At 34.7% G+C, this 16,300-nt stretch overlaps 1 protein-coding gene across 2 annotated transcripts in view; it reads right to left on the bottom strand.

The window, feature by feature from the left end:
- Window positions 1-3,268, bottom strand: part of LOC143226612 (visual system homeobox 2-like) — a 97,552-nt gene extending 94,284 nt beyond the window's left edge. For both annotated transcript variants that reach the window (XM_076457812.1, XM_076457813.1), the window contains exon 1: window positions 2,600-3,268. In XM_076457812.1, the coding sequence (XP_076313927.1) occupies window positions 2,600-3,083 (484 nt within the window). In that variant the 5' untranslated portion in view covers window positions 3,084-3,268. The remainder of the gene's footprint in view (window positions 1-2,599) is intronic.
- Window positions 3,269-16,300: the final 13,032 nt, after the last annotated feature.

Genomic DNA, 16,300 nt, shown 5'->3' with positions numbered 1-16,300 from the left:
TTACACCCTTATTGGATGTTATTAACACGACTAGTTGTATAGTTACACCCGTATTCATGTTATTAACACACGTTTCAAAACTATCTGCATAAACTGCAAATCTAAGAGTTCCAAGATCTCACATGACCATTGTAGTTAAGCCTGAAGTTATGTAACTGTTACATAGATGTTACATTTAAACAATTTATCCAAATATGAAATACGTTACTCTTTAACTGTTCCACGTGTTGTAAGCTAGTCCTATATACAAGTTACAGCTTAGCCTGAAGTGCATTAGTTTACATCTTAACTTTTACTTAGACGCGTTGTGAGGTACGAACCCTGCTTGAAGACTGTCGTCCTTCGGTTTTTAAACTGTGTATCTTGCTCTAGAGTTCGTTTGGTAATTAAACAATCAACGTGGAGTTCTTGAGCAGGTAAGAGTTTATAATCTGTTTGTTTTTGCTTTGTGCCTTGTCCATCACGAGAATCAAATGTTAGTGTAAACTGACCGACAGAAACTAAATCGTACACTAGAGAGAAATTGGACATGAGCACTAGTTGTCACGTGCTATTTCTGGAATTCGACCCTAAATTTCACCAAATTATGTGAAAAAAAAAACTCATTGGTTAAAGGCTATTGATAACACGTCTTGCCCTATCTCACCAACACATTTATAAGTTTCGTTGTTGAATACATCAACAACAGAGGGAGCTTAAGCAATATTCAGACTTCGTAACACGTGTTTTTTTTCGTCGTTTTAACACCAGTTCCATAAGCTCTCTGTGTGTGTTTATTCAAAGTAATAACAGAAACCAGCACACGTCAACTACAACAACATATGACACAAAATGTACTTAATTTTTTGTGCCTTTACACAGAGTTTATTCAGTACGTTCAAGAATTCGCTTCATGTATTACGCTCGACAATTTTCGCTATAACCATTTAAATGTGGAATAACATATGTGTGTTATTGGTCAACTTCAAGCTGACAGTTAAGGACAGTAACAAACAATTGGACCTACGTATCATTTTGATTTCTATATTCTAAATTCCTAATGTAGTGGCATGATTGTGAAGACGTTAGTCCTAGTTGTTCAGCGGTAAATCTGCAAATCCGTAACTCTAAAAATTTGGTTTCGATACCGGTGGTTGGCACAGCACAGATAGCTCTTTGAATGTTTCCGTATTTAGCTGCAAATAAGCGAAATATTAATAAATTACCCGTTTTAAGTCGGTTTAGTCTTTCGTTTCTGGCCTCTGTTAGAAATTTGCTCGGGGACCGGCATGGCCAGGTGGTTAAGGAACTCAACTCGCAATCTGAAGGCCGCTGGTTCAAAAACCCATTACATTAAACACGTTCGCTTTTTTAACCGTGAAGGCGTTATAACATGCAGTCAATCCCACTATTCGTTGGAGAAAGAACATCCCAAGAGTTGGCGGTGAATGTTGATGACTAACTGCCTTCCCTCTAGTCTTACACTGCTAAATTAGGGACAGCTAGCTTATATAGTTCTCGAGTAGTTTTACGTGAAATTGAAAAACAAGCAACTTTGCCCTCAGACATAGAATTACTCATGTTTTGCGAACAGCAGTATCGAAACCCGAAATTTAGTGCAACAAGCCCGCAGACTTTCCCCTGAGCTAGAGGTCAAATCTGAACTGTATGGATTTTGATTAAAATTGATTAATAAGAAAAAAAATTAAAAATAATATTGAAACCTTCAAATATATTTTACTACAGTAAAGCGCCACGTGGATGGAAGACTTGGGATAATGGAGGTGACCATCTTGGTCTTAGTATAAATAAATTATTGAATTGTCGGAAATAGATGAATTTGTAGCGTTCATTTCTGACGAGGATCAGGTAAACATTGGTGAAATATTATTTCAGACACGTTGGGAAAATTTTAATGCCTATATTTAACCTGAGGAATATTTTCAACTCATCGGATCAGAAGTTTAAAAATGAAATCAAGACAAAAGTCGTTTCGTTATTTACCACCTAAATAATCGTGGCTCCAAGAAGTTGGATTTTCGTCTTTCACGTGATTTACTTTCAATCTGACAAATTCTTCCAACATATTTAGTTTTACATTCATTTAAAATGAATATGTTTTTGTCCTTTCATTCTGGAAAGTGAAACCCCAAAACCAACAGCAACAAAAAAATGCCACTTCAATCAACCCTTTAGAACAATCCTGGTGCACTAAAGCTTTACAAATTGAAATCACCTGAGCAACCATACTTTAACCCTAAATATCTCAAGAGCAGCCCTGTTTTAACCCTAGAAATTTTATTTTAACCATAATAATCTCTGGACGTTATAATGGCCCTTAAAACCGAAATCTACAGACAACATTGCATTCACCCTAAATATCTCCAAAGCAATTATATTTTAATGTAAAATTACCGGAGCAACCATACTTTAACCCTAGTTTGGTCTATAATTACCTCAGTTGATCAGGGATCCCTAACTCTTGTCAGATTTCTGGTTACATTTAATATGCACGTACAGAATGAAGAGTTTTAGTTCGTGAAGTATGCTAGTGTTATAATTCGAGTTGTTGAATGTTGTCAAAACCTTTCATTGAAACACCAAAAATCTACATTCCTACCTGCAGTTCCATGTTGCCGAATTCCAGGCGTCGGTTGTTCGAAGGTCACCATGGGCATACAGCTGGGTACTGACGGCATTCCCGCTACCCCGTGAAGCCCCGTGACTCCGGTCATGCCTGATGGAACGGACATACTAGGCATGAATCCCGCTGGACCAAAGTACATGCGACTTGGATCTGGAAAACATTGTGTTGGACCAGGCTGGGCGCCGAGACCCCTGTGGGGAAACGTGGGGCACGTAGGCGTAGGTGCGGTTAGACTTAAAGATGTAGATCTGTGAGGGGGCGAATTTTCCCTTTGGTTATCGAGACCCAAAAGTTCTTGAATGGCGAACGGTGTTCGTTGGATGGCATGCCCACCAAGACCCTGACTGACAGACTGAGACACCTGAGCGAGGGAAGTTGGGTAAAGGTTTAGAGCGTTCGGTGCTGAGACGTGAATCGTAGGCCTGTCTCCGTGCAGTAGGTTCATCACAGAAACCATCTTGACCGCTGTGTAAAGGTCGGAAAGTTTTTGTCTTGTTTTAAGAATGTTCTTTCAGATGAACGAAGTGGACGTGTTTTCGCTGCAGCCACAGGCTGAACCAATCCGTTAGCTATACAGAGCAGCCAATTTAGTTGTCACGACAAGAGCAAAAGCGAGTGAGAAACTATTATAAATGTGCTACTCTCTACAACCTCAGGACCTTAATGTTTGCCTAGAGGCAGAACTTCGAAAATTAACTCCTCCCAGTGGTGACGCACGTCAAGGGTGTGAGTTTTTGAAAGCTGCGTGCGCACGTACGAGGAACTTTCCGCCCAAGGTTTGGGAGCTCTACTCTCGAGAGAGATTCTTTTGTTGGGTGTCACCTCACTAATGGCACGTTTTATACGGAAAAGTAAATATTTCGAACTGTAGTTATTTTTTTTTTAAAGGAAGGTCTAAAAAAATATTGGAACTGAAATCTTTACTCCAGAGGGCTCGGTGACTCCTGTTGCTATGGAAACAGTAACTTAAGTTACCACCTCCTGCTCTTGTGCCGCCCGCTGTGAGATCGATTGTATAGTAAGCAAGTAAGCGATTGGCTGTTTGGTGTTTCCAAGGTAACGAATTACGTTGCCGTATCTACCTTTAGGTGATGTTCTTGACAGAGTAATTATAATATGGTATAAGTAGCACCTACAAGGCGGGAAGGTACGTATGTCATGTCTCGATTATTCCTTGTTTTAAACAACATGTTTTCGTAACGCCTTTTTTCAACTCAGTTTTTGTAATTAGGTTTTCTGGAGAAACGGAGAGAGAGTTTGTTTGTTTGTTTTGGAATTTCGCACAAAGCTACTCGAGGTCTATCTGTGCTAGCCGTCCCTAATTTAGCAGTTTAAGACTAGAGGGAAGGCAGCTAGTCATCACCACCCACCGCCAACTCTTGGGCTACTCTTTTACCAACGAATAGTGGGATTGACTGTCACATTATACACCCCCACAGCTGGGAGGGCGAGCACGGAGAGAGAGAAAACACTGTTTATAAATATAGTTTCATTTCCGTCTTCATGTAACACATTTATAGAAACACATTTTGCCGTTTCTTGACACGCACCAAGATGTAATGTCAACAGATATGTAACGGCCGAATTGGTTATTAGTAAAAAAAATTGTCAAACAACTGGTATGCCTACATTAAAGCCGCAGTTTAATTATCCTAGTGACATCAACGTGACTAGATATCCCGCTTGTACGTAAGTGTAATTCACTTAGCACGCGCAGAAAAAATCAAAAGAAGCGAATAGAAAGGCTGTCGATCGATTAGTTTAATATAGTTAGGCAACAAAGTATTTATATCTCAAGATGGCTGGTATGGGTATAAAAACTTTTATTTAAATAGAGTACAGAACAACGTTTCGTCCTGCTTAAGCTTTTCTTTAGTATAAGGTTAGAGGAGAAGATATTTGTTTGCTTTTCTTCCCTAATCTCAAACTAACTTTATCAAGAAACTTTAGTCCACGTTTTCAAACTAACTTTGCCAACAAACTATTTAAGGAGCGGCTATATCAGACTGTGTGTCTCTTCACTTGGTTTCTGTAAATTTGGTAAACTAGTTGAGTCTCGTGTGACATTATTAGGTTTACGGCCGAAAATGTCGATAATAGTGAATATACTGATGTGAATAAAGAATGCACTTATCGGTCACGTTGTGAAGAAGGGTTAGGGTTTGTTTCTTATATATATATATATGTATATCTCTGTGCTTAACTGTAAGATTCGGAGCTTATAAGAGTCATATACATAATTCTATTCCTGCCATAGGGATAGTAAATATGCAACTTTAGGCTGAATAGCAGAAGACATTATATGTGAAAATAAAGACATCTCAAAAAACACAATTCATTATAACACATTACACGTCAAGTACTCCATTGTGTAACAGCTAATTTATACGTATGCATATAAATAAAGACACGTGTATGTAAACATACACACATATATACATATATTACTTTGTTATAACTTAAAATAAGCCGAAACAAAAACAACTTAAACAAAAAACGCTACACTAATTAAAAAGACCCCAGGATACAAACTATAAGCTGGGATCTTCATAACTAGTGCAACTTTTTTTGTTCAATTTATTTTTGGTTTCGGCTTGTTTATGAGTTATAACAAAGTAATATAATTAGTCAGAGGTTTGGATTTACTGTTTTTAATGTAGTTTTTCTTTGTTATTTTACTTATTTTACTCCATTAAAATGTAATTATTTTCATACATAATACATATATACATATATCTTAATTGAAATTTCACTCAGAACTTCATAAAGTATCTATTCTCTATTCTGTGAGTCCTGAAACTTTAGGCTAAACTCGAAAGACGGTGTACCCCCAACAAAAGTCCTGCTTCCGCCAGCCCCTCAGAAAACCAGAGAACACTGTACAACTACTTACTTTATAGTGCGTTCCCAGGTGGTGTATGTTTATCACCCTGTGGTGTGTGCCTAAGTGGTGCATATTTATCACCCTGTGGTGTGTTCCTAAGTGGTGTATGTTTATTACCCTGTAGTGTGTACCTAAGTGGTGTATGTTTATCACCCTGTGGTGTGTGCCTAAGTGGTGTATGTTTATCACCCTGTGGTGTGTTCCTAAGTGGTGTATGTTTATCACCCTGTGGTGTGTTCCTAAGTGGTGTATGTTTATCACCCTGTGGTGTGTGCCTAAGTGGTGTATGTTTATCACCCTGTGGTGTGTTCCTAAGTGGTGTATGTTTATTACCCTGTAGTGTGTACCTAAGTGGTGTATGTTTATCACCCTGTGGTGTGTGCCTAAGTGGTGTATGTTTATTACCATGTAGTGTGTTCCTAAGTGGTGTATGTTTATTACCCTGCGGTGTGTACCTAAGTGGTGTATGTTTATTACCCTGTGGTGTGTGCCTAAGTGGTGTATGTTTATCACCCTGTGGTGTGTTCCTAAGTGGTGTATGTTTATTACCCTGTAGTGTGTTCCTAAGTGGTGTATGTTTATTACCCTGTGGTGTGTACCTAAGTGGTGTATGTTTATTACCCTGTGGTGTGTGCCTAAGTGGTGTATGTTTATCACCCTGTGGTGTGTTCCTAAGTGGTGTATGTTTATCACCCTGTAGTGTGTTCCTAAGTGGTGTATGTTTATCACCCTGTGGTGTGTGCCTAAGTGGTGTATGTTTATCACTGTGTTCCTAAGTGGTGTATGTTTATTACCCTGTAGTGTGTTCCTAAGTGGTGTATGTTTATTACCCTGTGGTGTGTACCTAAGTGGTGTATGTTTATTACCCTGTGGTGTGTGCCTAAGTGGTGTATGTTTATCACCCTGTGGTGTGTTCCTAAGTGGTGTATGTTTATCACCCTGTAGTGTGTTCCTAAGTGGTGTATGTTTATCACCCTGTGGTGTGTGCCTAAGTGGTGTATGTTTATCACCCTGTGGTGTGTGCCTAAGTGGTAATGTTTATCACCCTGTGGTGTGTTCCTAAGTGGTGTATGTTTACCACCCTGTGATGTGTTCCTAAGTGGTGTATGTTTATCACCCTGTGGTGTGTTCCTAAGTGGTGTATGTTTATCACCCTGTAGTGTGTTCCTAAGTGGTGTATGTTTATCACCCTGTGGTGTGTGCCTAAGTGGTGTATGTTTATCACTGTGTTCCTAAGTGGTGTATGTTTATTACCCTGTAGTGTGTTCCTAAGTGGTGTATGTTTATTACCCTGTGGTGTGTACCTAAGTGGTGTATGTTTATTACCCTGTGGTGTGTGCCTAAGTGGTGTATGTTTATCACCCTGTGGTGTGTTCCTAAGTGGTGTATGTTTACCACCCTGTGATGTGTTCCTAAGTGGTGTATGTTTATCACCCTGTGATGTGTTTCTAAGTGGTGTATGTTTATCACCCTGTGGTGTGTTCCTAAGTGGTGTATGTTTATTACCCTGTGGTGTGTGCCTAAGTGGTGTATGTTTATCACCCTGTGGTGTGTTCCTAAGTGGTGTATGTTTATCACCCTGTGGTGTGTTCCTAAGTGGTGTATGTTTACCACCCTGTGATGTGTTCCTAAGTGGTGTATGTTTACCACCCTGTGATGTGTTCCTAAGTGGTGTATGTTTATCACCCTGTGGTGTGTGCCTAAGTGGTGTATGTTTATCACCCTGTGGTGTGTGCCTAAGTGGTGTATGTTTATCACCCTGTGATGTGTTCCTAAGTGGTGTATGTTTACCACCCTGTAATGTGTTCCTAAGTGGTGTATGTTTATCACCCTGTGATGTGTTCCTAAGTGGTGTATGTTTACCACCCTGTGATGTGTTCCTAAGTGGTGTATGTTTATCACCCTGTGATGTGTTCCTAAGTGGCGTATGTTTATCACCCTGTGGTGTGTGCCTAAGTGGTGTATGTTTACACTCTGTGGTGTGTGCCTAAGTGGTGTATGTTTACACTCTGTGGTGTGTGCCTAAGTGGTGTATGTTTATTTTGTAGCTGCAATATTTCTTGTTTTTATTTTTCATGTTCTACGTTAAATTACTTTTTAATATTCTAAGTAAAATAACAATTAATTATTTTTAATCTAAGGTTTGAACATGCTGTAAGAAATCGACTCTATTCTTACTTACGATGTAATGTTTTTCTTTTTAATTATATAATTTTTTCTAATCATATAACACACACAAACACACGTAACGTATTTTCTCAGTGACTACTTCTAATACGAAACTGTAATTACGCGAATTTTCCTTTTCTGTTTATCTGAGCTTTGAATTGCTTTATGGCGATATGCTGAACCGATAACTAAAACAATAAGTTTAATCTTTACAATAGACAAATGCCAAATGCCCCCAACTGAACAATAAAACTGAAAGTAACACAAACACACTTTCTCCAGTCCTCTCTTCTGAGTGAATGGAAGTTGGGGAAAGACAAAGATGAGCGTTTGAAGCACAACTCCAACAGACTGGGAGCACATTAGACACAAATAACACAAGATTTCTACAATGTGTTTTATGTAGAACAGTTTTAAAACTATTAATATCATCGTTTATAAAGATACATTCAGTAATTTTTATACTTATATGATTCTAGTCTAGTGTGCATTATTAGCAACAGTATTTAAATTTCCATACCTTTTAACAGTTATATTAAAGCCAATCAAATAAAAAACACTAAACAACATAACCTAGACAATTATATTAAAGAACAACAAATTTTCTCACACAACACTAACACAATTTCTAAATTTTGATACAAAAAGACCGCAGAATTTTTTTACAGAAGACATCCAAATAACTTATAAGAACTGAAAGTAAGATACAACGAGTCTTCTAATGAAAATAATATAACACTAGAAGTTTCAGAAACAAAACATTGTAAAATTACTGGTATTAAACCTTCACAAAAAACCAAAACTATCTCAAAGTACTGACGTTAACAAACCACAAAACTCTCTCAAACTACTGATATTAATAACAAACCGCCAAACTCTCTCAAAGTACTAATACTAAGAACCTACAAAAGAACAAAAGTCTATCAAGGTACTGATGTTAACAAACTGCAAAACAACAAAGTTCTATAAAGGTACTGATTTTAATAACAAAGAGCAAAACACTCTCAAACTACAGATATTAACAAATCACAAAAAAACTCTATCACGGTACAAATGTTAACAAACCACAAAAGAACAAAAGTCTCTCAAAGTACTGATGTTTACATATGACAAAACAACAAAATTTATCAAGGTACTGATGTTAACAAACTACAAAACATCAACACTTTTTCAAGTTACTGATTTTAACAAACAACACTACTCTTTCAAGGTACTGATGTAAACAACAAACAACAAAAGAACAAAATTCTATCAAGGTACTGATGTTAATAACAATCAACAAAACTCCCTCAAAGTTCTGATATTAGCAGTCCACAAAACAGCAAAACTCTATCAAGGTACTAATGTTAACAGACCACAAAACTCTATCAAGGTAATCATGTTAACAAACCACAAACGACGAAACACTATCTAAGTACTGATAATAACAAATCACAAAAGAATAAAACTCTATCAAAATACTGATGTTAACAAACCAGAAAACAACAGATCTCTATCAAGGAACAATATAAGATCGCTCATGTTCAGTCCTATCACTAACAATTTAATATGTAAGGAACAATACAAGATCACTCATGTTCAGTCTTATCACTAACAATGTAAAATATAAGGAACAATACAAGCTCACTCATGTTCAGTCCTATCACTAACAATGTAAAATATAAGGAACAATATAAGATCACTCATGTTCAGTCCTATCACTAACAATGTAAAATATAAGGAACAATACAAGATCACTCATGTTCAGTCCTATCACTAACAATGTAAAATATAAGGAACAATATAAGCTCACTCATGTTCAGTCCTATCACTAACAATGTAAAATATAAGGAACAATATAAGCTCACTCATGTTCAGTCCTATCACAAATAATGTAAAATATAAGGAACAATATAAGCTCACTCATGTTCAGTCCTATCACTAACAATGTAAAATATAAGAAACAATATAAGATCACTCATGTTCAGTCCTATCACTAACAATGTAAAATATATGGAACAATATAAGATCACTCATGTTCAGTCCTATCACTAACAATGTAAAATATAAGGAACAATATAAGATCACTCATGTTCAGTCCTATCGCTAACAATGTAGAATATAAGGAACAATATAAGATCACTCATGTTCAGTCTTATGACTAATAATATTCTGTTTGCGTTTTACTCCTGAAGAAGTTAATAAGCGAAACATTAATTGTCTAAACATACAAATTGAGAGTTTTGTGTTGTATGATATTACTACCAGGTTATGTTACATGTTGTATACACACCAAACAGGATGAGAAAACATTAGGTATCCTCTGTGCTGATATTAATTTGTTTGTTTTTTATACAGAAAAGAAGGAAAGTCTGTAGACACTAAAACAATATAACGACGTTGTGGTCTCTTGGTTTGTATTAAAACAACGTGTAAAAAATTTTATTTTCCCTAATAACATTAGTTTATTACTATCAGTATCTCTACTTTGTTGTAAACACCTCGTGGTCTGTTCATATAAAATGTTCTTGTAATTGCAGTACTACAACACAATTTTGGAAACAATATAAAAATCAAACATTTTATATGAACAGACCACGAGGTGCTTACAACAAAGTAGAGGTACTGATAGTAATAAACTAATGTTATTAAAGAAAATATTTTTTTTCCTCTTGGTTTTAATACAAACCAAGAGACCACAACGTCGTTATATAGAACAATGAAAGTTTCTTTACGCACTTTACGCACCAATATTAGTTGACCAATACATCGGAATAAAACTTTCTTCTTAGGCGCCGAAGTTAAGAGACGTGAATTTGTTACATGAAACAAGCTAACGTTTTATAATTACCGAAGTTAAGATGGCCCAGCATGGCCAGGTACTTAAAGCACTCGATTCGTAATCCGAGGGTCACGGGTTCGAATCCCCGTTATAGCATCAAACATGCTCGCCCTTTCAGCCGTGAGGGCGTTATAACTTGATGGTCAATTCCAGTATTCGTTGGTAAAAGAGTAGCTCAAAAGTTGGCGGTGGGTGGTGATGACTAGCTGTCTTCCCTCTAGTCTTACATTGCTAAATTAGGGACGGCTAGCGCAGATAGCCCTCGTAAAGCTTTGCGCGAAATTCAAAACAAACCAAACCGAAGTTAAGAGACGTGAGTTTGTTACAAAAACACAAGAAGTTTTTCTAGTAGTGATAGTAAAATGTGAGAAACCTTCAAAGAGAATAAAACATTTTCTATGTGATAGTATTTACAGAGCACGTGATATTTTCAAAACATTGTGTATATACTAACACACAATGTTAGTATATCCATAAGGATTTTAAGTGAACAACACAATGTTTTGTAGGTACCGATGTTAACACTACCTTCATACAGTAAACAATAAATAGAGACAACGAATCTTTAAACATTATATCTGTTCTGAAAACTAACCTTACTTACTGTAACTTGTAATAAAATAACACTTAATCTGTAACTAAACTCAAAACAAATCTATTCATATGAGCCAGTTGTTACAAAAACAATTGTTATAGTCTGTTTTACTTTCACAAGATGACGAAACATGATTGTAACAATACATTTCATACAACCTAACAACGAGAATGACAAAAATGGTTACAATACTATTGTTATATACTCTCCTAACTGTTAAAATTCCTGAGTGCCTGTGTACGAATTTATTGTTTTATGACAAACAGTAATAATCATTCACAGGCGTAACGTCTTATATCAAACACTGTAATAACCATTAATAGGCGCAACGTCTTATGGCAAACACAATAATTAATAATCAGTAATCGGCCTAGTGTCTTATGACAAACACAGTAATAATCATTAATAGGCCTAATGTCTTATGATAAACACAGTAATTAATAATCAGTAATCGGCCTAGTGTCTTAAGACAAACACAGTAATAATCATTAATAGGCCTAACGTCTTATGACAGACACAGTAATAATCATTAATAGGCCTAACGTCTTATGACAGACACAATAATAATCATTAATAGGCCTAACGTCTTATGACAGACGTCTTATGACAGACACAGTAATAATCATTCTTTGCCAGCTGTAAAAGATGTTCACATCAAAAGCTATTTATTGATATTGATTGTAAGAAATAACTATGATTTACAGAAAAAACCCAACACAAAACAATTTATCGGTAATGATATTAATAAATAATTTCTCTGTACTGATATAAAGAGACCAGGAATGTTTTATAAGAAACTACAGAACTTTTTCTAGGCACTGAAATTACTAAAAATGGGAGGGAGTTAAAACACTTAACAACAACAAAGACTGTAATAAATTATAATAAATTATGATATTAATTAACATATTACAAGATTTTTTACAGACGAGAAGAAAACTGTACCTAAATACTAATATTGGCACAGCATTCAGTATGAAAGAACAACAGTAAATATTTTAAAAACTGGTATTAATAAACAAAACGTTTTTTAAAGATAAGAACGAAACATTTTCTTGTTACTAATAGTAATAGAGTAGAGCCTTTTAAAGAAAATAAAACATTTTATAGTTATTAATTTTAATAGACTATGGTTTTTAAAGATATATATATAATAAAAACCTTTTCTAGTTATTAATATTAATAGACTAAGGTTTTAAAGATAACAAAACACTTTCTAGGCCTAATATTAATAGAAAAAGGGATATTGAAGATACGAACCAAACACTTTCTGGGTACTGGTAGTGATAGACTAGGTTTTTTTTTAAATGTAACAAAATATTTGTAGGTACTGGTATTAATAGGCAAAAAGGTTTCTAAACATAATAACAAAACATTAACTAGGTATTGATATGAATAAATTAAAAAGGTTTTAAAGATAACAACAAAATGTTTTCTGGGTACTTATATTAACTGATTAATGATGTTTACAAAAACCCAACATGTGTACGAAATGTTAACACATCATGAGGCCCTTAAAAGAAACAAGAAAAATCACCTTCTAAGTTATAATAACAACACAGTACTGAGAATTGGAGAGAGATAATAAAAAAACTCAACGCTTTGAAATAATTTAGTGTTTTTTTTTCTTGAAGAATAATATTCAATATTTTAAATCACTCGAATTCTGGGTCTATTCTTTAAATTCATTGCATCTTCTAAATGTGATTCTGTGTCTAGTACCGGACTACTGAAATTATTTACAGAAAACAACAAAAGTGTTTCTAAGTTCTGTTGCTGACCAATCACAAACGTTTTACACGTGTCTATTTATAGTTACTGACTAATACAAACAGACACAGAGGTTATTAAAGAAACCGACACAAATATTGCTCGGTTCTAATATTAATAGAAGATGAGTTTCTGTATAGAAAACAGTAAACTGTTTTTCACATCTAGAAGATGTCATATCACAAGCACTTTATGTATAAAATACAAAATAGCTGTCAGTAGAAGTAACTATATGAACAGATTACAATGATTCTTATAGAATTCAATAAAACTGTTTCCAGACAGTAATATTTATAAATTATCAGATTGCTACAAAAACAGTGAAATTCATTCTACATATGGATATTAAGTAACGGTGGATTTTCCCAGAAATAACAAAATTAGTTTTCGTACTGATGATAACAGACCACGAGGTATTTACATAAACTTTTCTCTTTCCCAGGTGCTGTTGTTGCTTTGTCTATGTTTGTCAGACAAGAAAGTTTAAGTAAAAAACGCCTTTTGTTTGTTTGTTTCTCAGTACACTCAAACCAAACAAGGAAAAGATAAAATTATGTTTGTGTATCATAATATATATATAACTTTGTCAATGATGTTATAAAGAGACAGAGACAGACAAAATGAAAGACCATAGCACAGTAGTTTGAATGTAAGACTGACGTTTAAAACAATGAAACCATAACATGTACTTTAAACTGATATTAAACTCCTTAAATTCCCAAGAGGTAGTTTAAACTTTAGACTGATATTAACACGTCTTAAAACCCATTACGTACTAGTTTAAACTTTAGACTGATACTGACACATCTTAAAGTCTCAGCAGGAGGTTCAAGCTCTAAACTAATACTGATACATCTTAAATTTTCAATAAGTAGTTTAAACTTTGGACTGATATTGACAAGGTTTAAAGTCTCAGCAGGTAGTTCAAATTCTATACTAATACTGACACGTCTTATAGTCTCAACAGGTAGTCAAACTTTAGATTGATACTGACACATCTTAGTGTCTCAACAGGCAGTTTAAACTTTAGATTGACACTGACACATCTTAGTGTCTCAACAGGCAGTTTAAACTTTAGATTGATACTGACACATCTTAAAGTCTCAACAGGCAGTTTAAACTTTAGATTGATACTGACACATCTGAAAGCCCATTACGTAGTAGTTTAAACTTTAGACTGATATTGATTTAATAAGCCAAAAGGTTTGTAACCGACAACAACAACAACAAAACCAAATACTTAAGTTCATAGACCACGACGATTTTTTACAGAAAACAACAAAATATTTCATAGTTCTGAAAACAATTTAAAAATAAACATTTTCTAGGTACTTATGTAAAAATACCTCGGGGTTTTTACAACAAACTAGAGGTACTGATACTCGTAAATTGAGGTTTTTATAGAACATATAAAATTTAAAGGTACTAATATGAACACCCCACGTTGTTTTACTACAAATCAGGAGACTACGACGTGGTTACATATAATATTGAAACTTTTTTATACACGAATATTAGTTGACCGTAAGTGACTTGTATATCAGAATAAAACTTTCTTCCTAGGTTCTGATATTAATAGATATGTAAGATCTTCAGTAAAAACAGAAAAAAATGTTTTTATAACATTTTATAGATACTGATGTTTAGACATGTGAGTTTGTTACATAAACCAAGCTAACGTTTTATAGATACTGATGTTAAGAGACGAGAGTTTGTTACATAAAACAAGCTAACGTTTTATAGATACTGATGTTAAGAGACGAGAGTTTGTTACATAAAACAAGCTATCGTTTTATAGATACTGATGTTTAGAGATGTGAGTTTGTTACATAAAACAAGCTAACGTTCTATTGATACTGATGTTTAGAGATGTGAGTTTGTTACATAAAACAAGCTAACGTTTTATAGATACTGATCTTTAGAGACGAGAGTTTGTTACATAAAAAAAGCTAACGTTTTATTGATACTGATGTTAAAAGATGTGAGTTCGTTTTATGGATACTGATGTTTAGAGATGTGAGTTTGTTACATAAAACAAGCTAACGTTTTATAGATACTGATGTTTAGAGACGAGAGTTTGTTACATAAAACAAGCTAACGTTTTATTGATACTGATGTTTAGAGATGTGAGTTTGTTACATAAAACAAGCTAACGTTTTAAAGATGTGAGTTAACACTTTGTTGATATAAAAAAGTTTGCTAACGTTTAATAGATACTGATGTTTAGAGATGTGTGTTTGTTACATAAAACAAGCTAACGTTTTATTGATTCTGATGTTTAGAGATGTGAGTTTGTTACATAAAAAAGCTAACGTTTTATAGATACTGATGTTTAGAGACGTAAGTTTGTTACATAAAACAAGGTAACGTTTTATAGATATTGTAATAGTGTTACATGAGTTTGTTACATATTACATAAATAAGCTAACGTTTTATAGATATTGATGTTAAAAGATAACACTGATAACGATATTTAAATAGTACAGATTTTCAAACAGAACAGAACAAAGAATATTTACGGGTCAAACGCCAAAAAGACTCAACGTAATTCATATGAGTTTTCATTCGTGTCATCTCTAATTGTCCAGTCATCTGTTTGTAAAGAATGTGGTATATTTTCCGAATCCTTGGACACTGTGTTGCTATAACCGTATTGTCGTGTTGTTTGAGTCGAATTCAATCTAATTTATTTGAGACGTAAACATTAGGAATTAGGCACGGAGTTAGTTAATTATCAGGTTACTAATTATAATCGGTGACAACATAAGATTATCCAACATGGTCTCTACATCCCTATTTCATATTATCAGTGAGAAAAAATGGGAAGAAAAAACAAACGAACAGCAATGTTATTAAATGACAAAATGTGATTGGTTTAACTCTCTCCAGTTTATAACAGCCATGATTCCTTGATACAGAGAAATAAATAGACTGTTATTTCAACAGGAGAATGAACACGTTAGTTGTCTGATATATATAATGTTTTGTATAATTCTCTCTTATTGGCCAGTTGTATAATAATACCTCCCACTTTCACGTTGCCATGGTTTACACATCAAATAACTAACCTGACAAATAAACTTATGTTACCATGACTACTTTTCTAATCTCCGGAAACGTCACTTAATGAGAAGACTCAGGTGTTGTCGGCACTTCACATCAAACTGTTGTCTTGGTGATCTGGTACATGTTTAAGATGTCTGACTGCAAACTTGTCCATGTCAGTCGAGGAATGTCCATCGACACAAGTGGATAACACCAGCCACATTTCAGTATAACAATTAATTGCCTTAACACATTAGAAAACACCGCTTGTCATTTCTAGTAAAATAGATCTTAACATAAATTATCGATTTGAAACTTAAAAGTCAATGGCGTAACTCTTAAGTTCATTACGTGTGGTATGGAACGGTTATTAATTAAAACATGAAATAC

This window comes from Tachypleus tridentatus, chromosome 9 (genome assembly GCF_004210375.1).
Source record: "Tachypleus tridentatus isolate NWPU-2018 chromosome 9, ASM421037v1, whole genome shotgun sequence".
Taxonomy (NCBI): domain Eukaryota; kingdom Metazoa; phylum Arthropoda; class Merostomata; order Xiphosura; family Limulidae; genus Tachypleus; species Tachypleus tridentatus.
This window is presented reverse-complemented; position numbering and strand designations above follow the sequence as displayed.